At 38.0% G+C, this 13,061-nt stretch overlaps 1 protein-coding gene across 5 annotated transcripts in view; it reads right to left on the bottom strand.

Moving 5' to 3' along the window:
• The window catches only part of OSBPL1A (oxysterol binding protein like 1A), a 77,655-nt gene that overhangs the window by 51,318 nt on the left and 13,276 nt on the right, over positions 1-13,061 (bottom strand). For 4 of the 5 annotated variants that reach the window (XR_015704141.1, XM_087754862.1, XM_087754853.1 and 1 more), the window contains exons 5-14: positions 12,288-12,399; positions 11,032-11,117; positions 8,341-8,485; positions 7,533-7,586; positions 7,387-7,448; positions 6,268-6,341; positions 6,123-6,186; positions 5,103-5,204; positions 3,491-3,616; positions 2,246-2,327 (exon numbers count right to left, since the gene is read on the bottom strand). Coding sequence is in view for 4 of the 5 variants with exons in the window: in XM_087754862.1 (XP_087610988.1) it covers positions 2,246-2,327; positions 3,491-3,616; positions 5,103-5,204; positions 6,123-6,186; positions 6,268-6,341; positions 7,387-7,448; positions 7,533-7,586; positions 8,341-8,485; positions 11,032-11,117; positions 12,288-12,399 (907 nt within the window). In the remaining variant the exon portion in view is untranslated. Of the gene's footprint in view, positions 1-2,245; positions 2,328-3,490; positions 3,617-5,102; positions 5,205-6,122; positions 6,187-6,267; positions 6,342-7,386; positions 7,449-7,518; positions 7,587-8,340; positions 8,486-11,031; positions 11,118-12,287; positions 12,400-13,061 lie in introns of all 5 variants that reach the window. The other variant, XM_009471244.2, reaches the window with a different exon arrangement.

Raw genomic sequence — 13,061 nt, 5'->3', positions numbered from 1 at the left:
CAATAAAAGGGGAAGGAGATCTTATTTTCATGGACTCATCTTCTGGATAAGTAGTACAGCTTGCAGAGCAATACCACCTCACATCCTGACTTCTGTGACCATTTACAGAGGGGGCTACATGTCTAGAACCAGCAGAAAACCATGATAACCCAGTCAGCTAGTAGAAATTATTTAATATCTGAGTTCATCTTTGAAGTTTTGTGATGTGCAGCAGCTCCTCAGAAGTCAAGCAAGCCATTCTCTCAGGAAGCATACTCGTTGCAATTAAAGTAAGTGTTCATTTAGCGGCCATGGACTCCAGGATCATTTGACACCATTTAGTAACACAGGTGCTTCAAGCTGATGTCACACCAATAAAGATTAAGAGGTCTGGCAGTGACAGTTCTTGAATTTATTTTGCAACTTATACTGCTTGTGCAGGACAAGATACAGTACATATCCACACACTAATTATTGTCTTCGGTACCAAAGCTCACTCCTGACTGGAATTAGGAGTCTCTACTTACAGCAGCTATCAAGAACAGCTAGCACCTCTAGAAGGAAGGGCAGCACACGGACTGCAGGAGCAGGAGACATCTTTATTTGTAATAAACAATATGCATAAATCTCAAAGATACCTGGATTTAGAATAGCATGTTGAGATGGTTAGGGAGAGAATTCTAAATATCAGCTCCCAAGATAGCCATTTTTATATTATGCAAAAGCTTTTAGGAGAAGTTCCACGCAGAAGGACTTTTAACTCAGAAATTTGCATTCTTCTGGAGCCAGAGGACTTGAATACATTAAAGATACCACATCAACCCTATGTGAGAACTGGAAGAGCTGCAGCAGTTTTCTCTGTTGAGACCTACAGAGGTTACACATGAACCTGGGAAGAGTTCACTGACCTATCAAGTTACAAACATTCATTGGGAGGAAAATAGGAACTTATTACTGCTATTGGCCAAGACTAGCAGTTTCTAGGAAAGAGATAGTATCTGTTTTTGCTTTACTATGGGTTTTGGTTACTCAAGTTGTGTATCAAAAAAAAAGTTCGTTTCCTCACTGGTTCTTCAGGTCAGCAATATGAGGTCAGAGAAACTGTCCCTACATCTACCAAAGGTAGACATATCCACCTCATACTAATTTTCAAGCTGCTTTTTGTGAAGGATTCAGTTTTATTATATTATTAATTACAAAAGCTTCCCAATAAAACACTCATATGTATTATGAAACCTTACTTTTCTCTGTGAAATAAAAATTCAGTAAAAATTCAGTTAGTGCAAGATAGGTTAACATCACACAGTAACTTACCCCAGTAGCTTATGGAGAAAAAGCTGTATTTTAGACTCCTTTTGGGAAGGCACAGGGATGGAAGAGGAAGAACTTTTCTCCTCCCAAAAGTATTCTATTACAGACTACGGATTTGTACAGATAAACAACTTGTTCTCTAGTTTGAGCTTCATAAATTTTAGTCACAACATGTAACTAGGACTCGGGTTCAAAGGAGCAACAGTTCTTACAGACCTCTTTTGTGTGTTTAATACGCAAGCAACTTCTGTACATGTTTAAGGCATTAAATGAAACAAGCTCTAATCTCTAACAGCTTGATGCTTGTGCTTTTTTTTGGCAATTATGCTGCAAAAAATCCAGGTACATGTTAAATTAAGAGTTATTTAAAATGAAGCCCAAGTAGTTCAAATCTGGCATAAAACTCATGGCAGAAGTCTGTGGAATATATCCCATCACACCATGCCTCCAGTTCCCTGTATAGTTTTGTGATTTCACTTCACATCCTGTTTATCATGCCTCAGCTTTCATTGTGTGTCTACTCACTACAAGGTAAGTTCTTTGAGAGGAATGCTAGAGTAAGACAGCTAGCTCTTTGCACCTGTCAGTGGACACTTATGCTCTGCAATAAGCTACCAACTACAGTTTTTTTAGAACCTTGAAAGTGAACTGCTATGTTATATTCCTGTGACACTACTCAGTAAGCACTATATCTAAAGGCAGTTTCACTACATTTACACCCACTAATAAAATTTCTTTCAGTCAACGTACTTGTTAGTTGTTCCCCCAAAGCTGAAATCTTAGTTCTTAAAAATTATTATAATGTTACTTTATTTGAATCTTTTTCAATGAGGAAAACAGTCCTGTATTTTTAAGCTCCTGAAAATTTAATTTCAGTGAAATTAAAGCATGTGCTGCTTAAAAGAAAAAATTAGTTGCCTGGTAACAAACTGCATTTCAGAAGAATAAGTTTTACCTTTTGTAGCATCCAAAGATTTAACCATTGCAAGAAAGTCTGAAATCTCTTTACTGAGTCTTTGTTGGCATGCTTGCGCTTTCTGAAAGACAGCAAGGACAGCTAGTTCACAAGTGCCTCATTCTAAGGAAACCGTATGCTTATTCTCTTAACTATACTGAAATTTTTAAATTTGAAGAACATTAAATCTTACAAAGATTCCCAGTGACAGAGACTGATACATTAAAACTGAAAGAAATTACTTGAAATACCTTCAAAGACACAAAAGCAAACAAAAGATTTATGCACATTATATTGCTGACAGGCTTTTGTTTAAATTAGCATAGCAAACCAAAACCCAAAGCTATGTTGTATGTACCACTTTTGCATTTTCCCCCCTTTTTTATTAAAAAATTTGAAAACCCAGGAAAAGCCATTGCTTGTTCTTTGACAAACCTAAGGCCAAAATAAGCAAATGCATAGGTTAATTGATGTATGGCAAGTACAGTGACATGTAGGAACCCAGCCATCATATTCCAAGCCTGCATTTGAACTTGAAGACAGTTATCTATTAGATAATACCATCTTCTGTAGGCTGCTGGGAGCTGCCAGCAACAGTTATCCTCCCATCTCTGTTTTGCCATGAGCTACTTTGAGTTCTTGTACCAAAAGGTATGGTACAAGCCATTTGGAGTTCAGTCACATGAAGATTTTTGTGTTGCAGTGTCAACTTTGCCTTAAAGTAAAAGGGGTTTAGAAGTATATGTATGGCTAAAAGCAAGAATCACAGGCTGAATGCTAGAATTATCAAGGAAGACTCATTTGCATTGCAGGTCTGAACAATCACGATACAACGCATCTAATGTGACCTGAGGTGTTAAAGGATCGTTTCTATGCATTTTCGTTGCCTATTTTATAGGGGTAGAGCTCGCTGAAGGTTAGCTTTGTTATCCTCCAGTCCTGGTGTCACCAAGTACAGTACACACGGCTCCCTCTCCTGGCTGAACCCAAGCAACTTTCTACCTTGCAGTAGTGCTGGTAAAACTGAAAAACACAACCCTGTAACTATGATAAACATGCCATTTTATGCATACAGTCTGAACAGCAATACATGACAGTAAGCAGTGCAAATACAAGCAGTATTTATGCATCCATGGAAAGAAAGAATCATTACTTTTAGCCAAAAGTACACTAAAGTATTTCAATACAAAACTACTAATCTGCAACTGCATAGATGCATAAGCCAAGTAAGTATTCAGCACATACTTTCAGAGTATCCTGTAGGTCTGTAACAGATACCGTATCATCTTCCTCATCATCACTACTCAACTGTTCCTGTGTGCAATAATGAGTGCTATATGCAGAGTGGTCTTCTATTGCTTCCAGCCAACTCTGAATGGAAAAAAAAAAAATCCAGAGTTAATACACTTCTCAACGGTCATCCCCAGAAGGCAACAGCATACATGCAAAAGAACAAATTAAAATTTTCTATTGATGTGAATAAGATACGCATTAGTAAAATGAGACACCTTAATGAGCAGAAAATAGATTGTTAAAATTGTAAAATGTATTCAAGATACTCGCTGGTTAGAGTGCTATCTAGGACTTGACCAATCAAAGTTTAAGCACAAATGCCACTCACCCCTCACTCTATCCAAGATCACATAAAAAAAGTCACATCAATTAAGAAAAGACTAGGGAATGTATTTTGCATCTTTGGGTTTCTGTTCAGACAGTAAGGTCTCTGTGACAATGTCTGCCTTCTTATGCATGACAAACTCTGTACAAAACCTCAAGCACTATCATAATTAAGAGGTAGATTCTTTTCCTGTTCATAGAATCACAGAGTGGCTGAGGTTGGAAGGGATCTCTGGGGGTTCTCCAGTCCAACCCCCTCTGCTCAAGCAGGGCCACCTAGCACTGGTTGCCCAGGACCATGTCCAGATGGCTTTTGATTATCTCCGAGGATGGAGACTGCACAACGTCTCTAGGCACCGTGTGCCAGTGCTCGGTTACCCTCACAATTCTTACGTTCAGAGGGAACTTCCCATGTTTCAGTTTGCGCCCACTGCCTCTGGTCCTGTCATCAGGCACCACTGGAAAGACCCTGGCTTTGTCCTCTTTGCACTCTCCCTTCAGGTATTTACGTACATTGACAAGATCCCCCTGAGCCTTCTCCTCTCCAGGCTGAGCAGTCCCAGCTCTCTCAGCCTTTCCTACTATTAAGAGATGCTGTGGTCCCTTTAATCACCTTAGTCGCCCTTTGTTGTGCTCTCTTCAGTATGTCTAACGTCTCTCTCATACTGGGGAGCCCAGAACTGGACACAGTACTCCAGTTGCCTCCACCCCTACTTCATCTCTAGTTAGTACACCTGTAGAAGTACAATAGTAACTACACTACAAATAGCGCCAAAAAAAAAAAGTTATTTTCTTGTTTCAGATCCACCTTTTAAGAAAATATAATTTATTAGGTCATCTTGGAGAATGGCTAAGAGTAGAATGTACCATTAAACATTCTTTCATTCGGGATAATGAACTATGAAAGAAAGTGCAACAGAAGGAAGTTGCAATAAAAATTTACCACATGGAGAAGTAAAAAAAAAAAAAAAAAAAAGAGGAAGTTAGACTACAGGGCATAATACATGCACAGAGCTGAAAACAAGGTGGCACTAATTTTAAAGAAGAAAATGGCTATCTGTCCATTTTTGCTATTTAGTCTATAGTCGTGCCAAAAGATTTAATATATGCACTTATGGTACCAACTCCTGATAATCAAAATACTGAACCCACTACTAATGCATCCATAGCAAGCAGAATGCAAACTATTCATTACAGAAGTTATTACATTTTACAGCCTTTGATAAAGAGTCATTATTACCTCTCTTGTTTGAGAAGGAAGGCTATTTTTAGGAATCTTGAAACGATGAACTGTGTCATCAAAACATCTGACAGAAAAGAAGCAACTGTCTGTAGATTTTACCTAAAGCAACATGGAGAAAAGACAAAATTAGTATAATGAACCAGTAAGAACAGAAAAAACTGTTAAGAGTAAGCAAGGTAGAGAATTACTTTTAACTCAGAAGTTTTTGCCTCAGTTTTGCATCAAAACGACTACAGTTTACAAAAAGCTTGGTCAGAAGAGTTTTGCAAACTGTGCTCTCTTGCACTGTACATCATGAATGAGAATATAGAAGTTCTTTATGTCAAAATTTTGTATTTGCATATATTTGCACCAATTGATTCAGACAGAACCTCAACAACAGTGCAAGACCACCAATATTAAGGAATTTGTAGATATAGAAAAGCATATTCATATAGTACTGTAGTTTAACAGAACTTGTGGCTCCAATCTATAGAACTAGGACAGGTTGGTTATAGCAGAAAGAAGTACTGAAATGATCCTAAATGCATTCTCCTTAAACGCTTCGTCTTCCTGTGTATTATACACGACACCTGGCTTGTCTTTCCTTTGTCCTCTGTTCACCCCTTCCAATTAAGGAAGTTTTCCAAAAGTCACCTTCAGAATTGGTTCATCTCAGTTGGAGAACTGAAGTTACGCAATCAGTCATGAGTAGCCAGTGACAGCTACAGGAGGAACTAGAGCTTTGCTATTCTGTATCACATGCTCCAAACAGTTGTTTTGCACTACCGAAGAGGCATGCTTTTTAGGAAACCTGGTGTTTAAGTCTTCATGACTTCGGAAAGAAGTGAAAGAGCTTTATGGCCACCTTACATATGAGAATACTTCGCAAGAAACACTGGTTCTTGTCAAGCAACAGCACAAGCTTTTTCCCTTTTTTATAAAGAAGGCATGCTTACCAACCTAGGTGAAGTTTTCATTGTCTAAGTATGGAACACCAGCACATAAAAAACCCAGTAGTTACAAGTCACTTCCTACCGTGCAGACAGCTTGTGTTAGATGCTTGCATCCCTGACGATGATCATTATTTACCGCATCAGCTCTTTGAAAGAAAGAGAGATTTAATAAATTGAAGATGAGAATTATTTAAATTGCTTATTAGAAATTTAAACACAGAACTTACTGTCTCCGATACCAAGAAAGGACTCCATGTTCTAGAACTATCCAGTAGAGTTTCCAACCAAAAAATCGTGAGCTCTAAAAAAATTAAAACCAAAGCAAAACAAAAAAGGCCAAGTACGGTTAACAGCTGAAGAGTTACTGTTCCCAGTAAGTTTGATAGCTTGAAGGCTATTATGTAAAACTGGCAGTCGTTAGAAAAACATTTTAGGTTTTACATATTTAGGTGATCACAGCAACCTGAGAATACTTTACAATTACGGTGCTATTTTCATTTTTGGAAATACTTAAAGACAAAAGTTTTGTTGAGCCTGCTATTCAGTAAGAACTGAAATATTAAAATGCTGCATTTTTTAACATTACAGGGGTTGTTGATCACCACATAATTCTACTTTATAAAATCAAATTAGAAACAAAACACACTAAGATATCCAACTACAACATTTTACCTTTCACAAGCTTTAGTACATAGTTCTGGTCTAAAAACAGTTCCTTCTATTACAATTGTGAGTGAATACATAGGAAAATTTACACTGAAGAAAACTTCAAAGAGTCTTCAAAGATTTCACTAAGGAACATAAAAATTAAGCATTCATGTAGAAGATGTAGAAAACTTGTTTTTTTAACAAGGGAAAAAAGAAGATTCACTTGAGTATCAGAGCAAAACAAGTGTTTGACTGACATCTTCCCTCTAAGTTTTTAAATTTCCAGAAGAAGGTGAACTTGTGGTAAAATATTAGTTATAGATTATTAGAGAGCAAGACATCTATTCAGGAAAGAAAAAAAAAAAGAAAAAAAAATCTAACCAAAAACATTTTGCTCACCACACAGACAAGGCACAAAACCTTACCACAGTGAAGCTTTGCCACAAAAATTATCAAGAAAAGAAGAGAAAGACTGAGAGACTATTTTAGGGACTGAGGTTAAGATCACAGTGCCATGAATCTAGTAACCTCTCCACTCAGCCAGCCCATTTATAATTTATCCAATATACTAGATTAAAATCAAGTCATTGAACAAACGTATTACTGAAAACCTCCCTCATTCATCAACTCACTTAAGTACAGAAAATCACATACTTTGAGATCTTATAAGCTATTTTAGAATAGGAAATAAGACATACCTTCCATAGGAGACCTTCGTATCGTCTCAGGGGTTTGTTCATAACCTGCACAGAAATTAAAGCTTATACAGGAATAGCTTCAACTAGACAGCCTTGGCAAGTGGCATTTTAAACGGGTACAAAAGTTCCTACCTTTCCAGTTTTACCTGCCAGTATCAGTTTCATTTCTGCACCTTGGGCTAGATCAAGGGGTGTCTGATCTGTTTGGTAACCAAGATGAGGCATGAGAATTTGATGCATATAAACCTAGACATACTTAACTTAAAAATAATCACTCTGACACTGTGTTTACCCATCCAAGTTTGGTCCCACAAGCATCCAAGTTTACCTGGAATTGGGGAGTGTAAGCTCGAGGGCAGAAGACCAAAAAAGGCTCTGAACTTTAGTGCACTGAACTGCCCTTCAGAGTTCTACTGGCCACAGAGGCGGCTTTTGCCCTTACTTAAGTTTGGTTTTGCACTTCAACTACATAAAACAGTTCAGAACATTCACAAATATCAAGATAGAGGCATCTTTAATTAGATGACAAGTACAGAGTCTGCATAACATCTGCCTAAAATTTTCCTGGATTTGCTTCCATGAGAAGGCTTCTTCTGAAAAGTCATTTTGTCTGGGCCACACCTTCAATCTTACCACTTTCTTTGTTACTTGTGTTCAGTGTTTAGCATCAAGAAAACAAAAGCCAGGCATGTTTCATGGTTAAGACCGACAGCAGGTAAATTTTTCTAGAAATGGGTAAGTTCGGAAAATAAAAGCATATATGATAAGTATTTTGCTACAGTTCTTAAGTCTCTTGCAATTTAGTCAGTGTTGGTCTTCCTTTTTTAGTGATACATATCTTGGAAAGCAGCATAAGATTTTCCCTGAACACTGAATAGTAAGTAACATAGCTTATAGCAGCTGTTAAATTTCTGTCTCTTCTTAACACTTTACGTACTTTCATTTGGTACTCACCATTTTTGTTTCTTATTTTAGGATCTGCTCCATTTTTCAGAAGTTTCAATGCACAGTGCTTATGGGCACGGTATGCTGCACAATGCAACGGTGTGTTCCCCATCTGATCTGTACAGTTGATATCAGGTGGTTTGGGCTTGTTCAACTGGAAAAAACAAAGTTTTGCTTACTTATCAGTTTTCCTCCCTCTCCAGATGCCACATTCATTCTTTTGAAAGTTAGCTGTTCCTAACTAGGGTGCTTCAGTGTAGATCTGGCAACAAAGAGGGACATGTAGCAAGTGTTATGCCCCCCTTCCAGAGAAGGGCAAGGACTACAACAGTGAAGCAAGATGTTCAGCTAGAGTAAGGAACTTCTCAGGTTTTGACTCCTTGCCTCGACGCCTTTTAAGCCACATGCCTGTGCTTTTAGCAGCTCACACCTTGTTACAAGGCAGTATTCTGAAGAAAGTTTCATGCATAGACTCATTGAGATAAAAGCTCCCCGGTTATTTCAGTAAGTGTACAATAAATTTTTGAGAACTCACATGAAGAACACACTGGTTTTGCCTCAAACAGACTAAAAAGCCTGGGTTAAGATTCAGATACTGAAGGTCTAGGTTTTAGTAGCAAAACACACTGTGATCTACTGAGAATCCTGACAGAAGAGAAGCATAAAAGCCACCATTACCATTTGACTTCAAGAACCTTCAATAAAAGGAGCAGTTATAAAGTTAAAGCACATGCAGGAAAAAGAGAAAGAATGGTCTGAAGTCAAATTAGAAGGTTTAGAGAAACTGCAGCATTAAATTATCTCTTCCAGACAATTGTGTTAGAATACACAGTACAGTCTTTTTTGATAAAAATAATCAAGATAAAGGAGAACTAACAATAAAAGGTTATCATTCAAGTAAGGGGCACTGTTCCAAAAGAAGGGCAGTAGAGAACAAATTCTCCTGTGTTAAGTCTCACAATAAAAGCAGACTTAAGCAACTAAAGAAGTTTCATAAGCATAGTCTGCTAATTAAAAAAGATACAGTAGGAGCAGAAAGGCCTGAACATCAATAGCCAAAGCTTAAGGAATTCTCAAGATAAAGGACAGTTCAGAAGAGCTACACAAATTCGCCACAGAGGTATTAACCTAAAAGCAGGAAAGTCAAGGAGGTTTACACTACAGAACTGTAAGTGGAGAAAGTGCTTTGGACTTCCTCAAGAGTCAGCAGGAGTTTTAAAATTGTAATTCAATGGCCAGAGGTCCAAGTACTCACCGAAGGACTCCAGGAAAAACCTGTTACAACTTGACTTAAAAACTGCCTCAGGGTCAAAAAAAGTGATAAGTACTTTGAAAAGTTTTAGAGGTCAACATACAGCTGTCATCACATATACAGAGCTCAATGATACTAAGTATAAAAAACATCACTTAAAATTGAAAAATGTTTATAGGAAGAGTTACATGTGCATGCATGGTTACATGCCACATGACAGAAAGCACCAAGTTCTTTAATGACAGATTTCTATGAGCATTCACCTTTTTCTATATTTTCCTGCATCAGTTTAAGGCTTAGTCAGCATGCATGCAACATCAAATGCAACAAGTGTTAGGAATTACCAGAATCAAGAACAGATCACTTATGCCAGTGTATTAATTACAATTAATACAATCATGCACTATTCTTCCACATCTTAAGTACTGTGTACAGCTCTGGTTCTCTCTCCATTTCGAAGAGGATAATACAAAAAGTACAAATTAAAATTACAAGGATAAGCAAAGATTTAAAAGCAGTTTCCATGCAAGAAGGACTTAGAAAGACAAGGGTTCTTCAGACTAGAAGAGATAAATTTAGAGGAGGGAAAGACAACAGAATTTTGAATAGGTGTTCACTCTGGCTTCTAGGCAGAAAAGGAAAGAATGTCGAATTTCTCAACATACAAATCTCGTTTGTGTATTTTCTATTAGAAGTGAGTAGAAGCATTCAGCCTGCTTTGATGTCTTAAAAGGTATTACCTAAAGGTGCTACCCAGGTAGAATAACGTTCCCCAGTGCACATCTTACTTCCAAGGAAACTCTTCAGTCTCTCAAAAGCTTGAGTTCAACCACTGAGACTTGTCTTCAAAAATCCAACTGGATATGGTCCTGGGCAACCTGCTCTAGTTGACTCTGCACTGCAAACAGGGATTGGACTAGATCATCACCAGAGGTGCCCTCCAGTCTCAATTCTTCTGTGATTTGCTTCTCCTATAGCCTTACCATGGTATTATTCAGCTTGAATTACTACGAGAGTGTGTGCGCACACACAGTTTTCAAGTCCTGCTCAGGATGAAATTGTGTTGTGCAGATGACTGTCCATTAAAAACTAAGATATAAAACAAGCCATACTGTGGTGAAAACCTAAGCACCCACAACATTAAGGTATCCACAAAAACATAACAAGCTTACGTCAGTAGATCTAGAACCATTACGCTGCTATTTACAGCTAACTGAAGACTATTTAGAAACATGAAAGAAGCTGAAAACCAGTGTTTTGCAGCCTCCAACAAGGAGGCTGGAAAACCCTTGAGGGTTCAGCACCTTACCAACGTAACACAGTGCACAGCACTAACATTCTGAAGTCACAGCACTTTGAAATGCAAGGCCTAATGTCACATACAGTTACATTAGCACTATGACTTGAACCACCTGACACAGAAGTGTTACAAGCACTTGAATTCTTACCAAGGCAGTCAGCTTCCCCGTTTCCCCCTCTCTTGCTGCTCCTAAGAGTTCTTCTTCCAGTTTCCTTTCTTGTGTCCTTTCCACTGCTATTAAAAAAAAAAACAAACAAAACCCAACCCCAGTTTAAGGTCAGTCTCACTAAAGCAGCAAGTACATACAAAGTACAGCATTCAAGAAACTATATCAAAACAAGCCTAGAGAAACAAGAGTTTCCAGTGTTATTTACTTGGGACAGGTATAAATGGAATATTTATTCAGAAAAGTCTGTGTCAGAGCAAAAATATGTTCAAAAACATGTAACATTTGACAAGATATGTGAGTGTGCATACACATGTGCACATATATATATGTTACTATTAATTTTTAAACACTTTAAAACCCAACTTCACTCCCTAGTAAAAGCGAAAGCTGGAGAACTACGTGACACCCCCATCAGATCTTCCCTGTGTTCTTTTCAGTTTCTCTTCTACTTTTCCTACCATGCTACAGAAATTTTATTCTTCTCTAACAATCCAGCAGATGAGCAGCAGAAAGGACTGTTATCTGTGCACTTGCAGGTAGAATTAGAAGAGAGATCACTTTTCACATATACAATCTGTGGTATCGGACATGGAACTTCAGCAGTATTTAGGGGTATCACACAGTAACACCAGGAAGCAACACAGTTCTTGAACTCTCCAAAACTATAAGCAGTGAGCCTACGTAAGTATTTGGACACCATCTCCCTCAATTTCAACACTTGTGAGGCAATGGAGGAAACAAGGGGAACGGCTTTTACTTTTTTTTTCCTTTTGACATAACCTCTAAGACTGCAATAGCAAGTCCTAAACTTGGTCCAAAACTAGGTCACCCTTGCAAACTGTTCAGAATTTTGCTCTTTAATGATTTTGTTGACACAAAGTCACTTACTGTTCTTGACTTGAGTTCTTCCTCTTCCAGTGAGCTAAGGCTTTGACTGCCACGTACCATTCAGAGTTGTAGCAAGGATTACCCCAACAGGATTGAAATAGTTACTTGAATAATGCTATTGGCATTCATGATACTTAACTATCCAAGTCACTTGCAGACATACTGTGAAAAAACCCCAGTTGTCAGTACTGCAGACAGGAACCAAAAACTAACTTTTTTCTTTCTAATGACCAATTTAAAAAGAAAATTCAATTGAGCTTCTGTAACTTGCAAGAGAAAAATCAGCTTTTAGAATGTACAAGTGTTGGAAAAAAAAAACAAACCACACTATGACCTATTAAAGTTACCTTCCAACATATTCCTTATGTCTTTATCATGAGTAACTTCTTTTGCAGTCTCTCCGCTCCCATTAACAATAGAAGTATCAGCATTACACTGCAAGAGTAACATCACCACCTCCTGGAAAACAATTTGAAAAACACTGCTTATCTGTCTCTGTTATGGCAAGGCCACAATCGGTCTTTTCAGCTATTGACATCCTGTAAGACGAGCTGTATAACGGCTTCTCACCACTGCTGACTTATGAAAACAGGAAGGGATGTTTTAGAGAGATTGAAGAGTGGGACTAACTGCAACCTTCTTTCTCACGTCAGTCAGGCTGAAGGAACTAACAGGAGATTAGTTACGGCTGAACAGACCCACTCCAATTTAAAAGCTGGTGTACCTGGTGCAAATGCTGAATTTGGCAGATAAAAATAGTACGATTGGCTCTTTTGATAAGAAACTAAGTAGTCACTCCTTCAGAAGGGCCAAGAGGTTATCTATAGAGGCAGTACTAGTTTGGGAATGATGGTGGCGTGTGGGGAACAATCAACCAATCTCACATTACAGGCCTATAAAAAGCTCTTTAGTTCTAGTTTTCTATGAAGAAACGATACTTCAAGACACCAAATGACCACTGTGTCCTAATTTATAGTTTTTTCCCCCTTCAGAAGCCACAAGCCACTAAGATTAAAACAATATGGTTTCTCCCTATGTAAACATGCAGTTAGTTAGGAGGAACAATCCCTACTCCTTTTACTGTGTCAAACACACCAGGCACAAACACAAATTAACCTGTT

This window comes from Nipponia nippon, unplaced genomic scaffold (genome assembly GCF_047370975.1).
Source record: "Nipponia nippon isolate SJK-2023a ecotype South Korea unplaced genomic scaffold, ASM4737097v1 scaffold_1, whole genome shotgun sequence".
In the NCBI taxonomy this organism is placed as follows: Eukaryota; Metazoa; Chordata; class Aves; order Pelecaniformes; family Threskiornithidae; genus Nipponia; species Nipponia nippon.
Note: the sequence above shows the minus strand (reverse complement) of the source record. Positions and strands in the feature narration are given on the sequence as shown.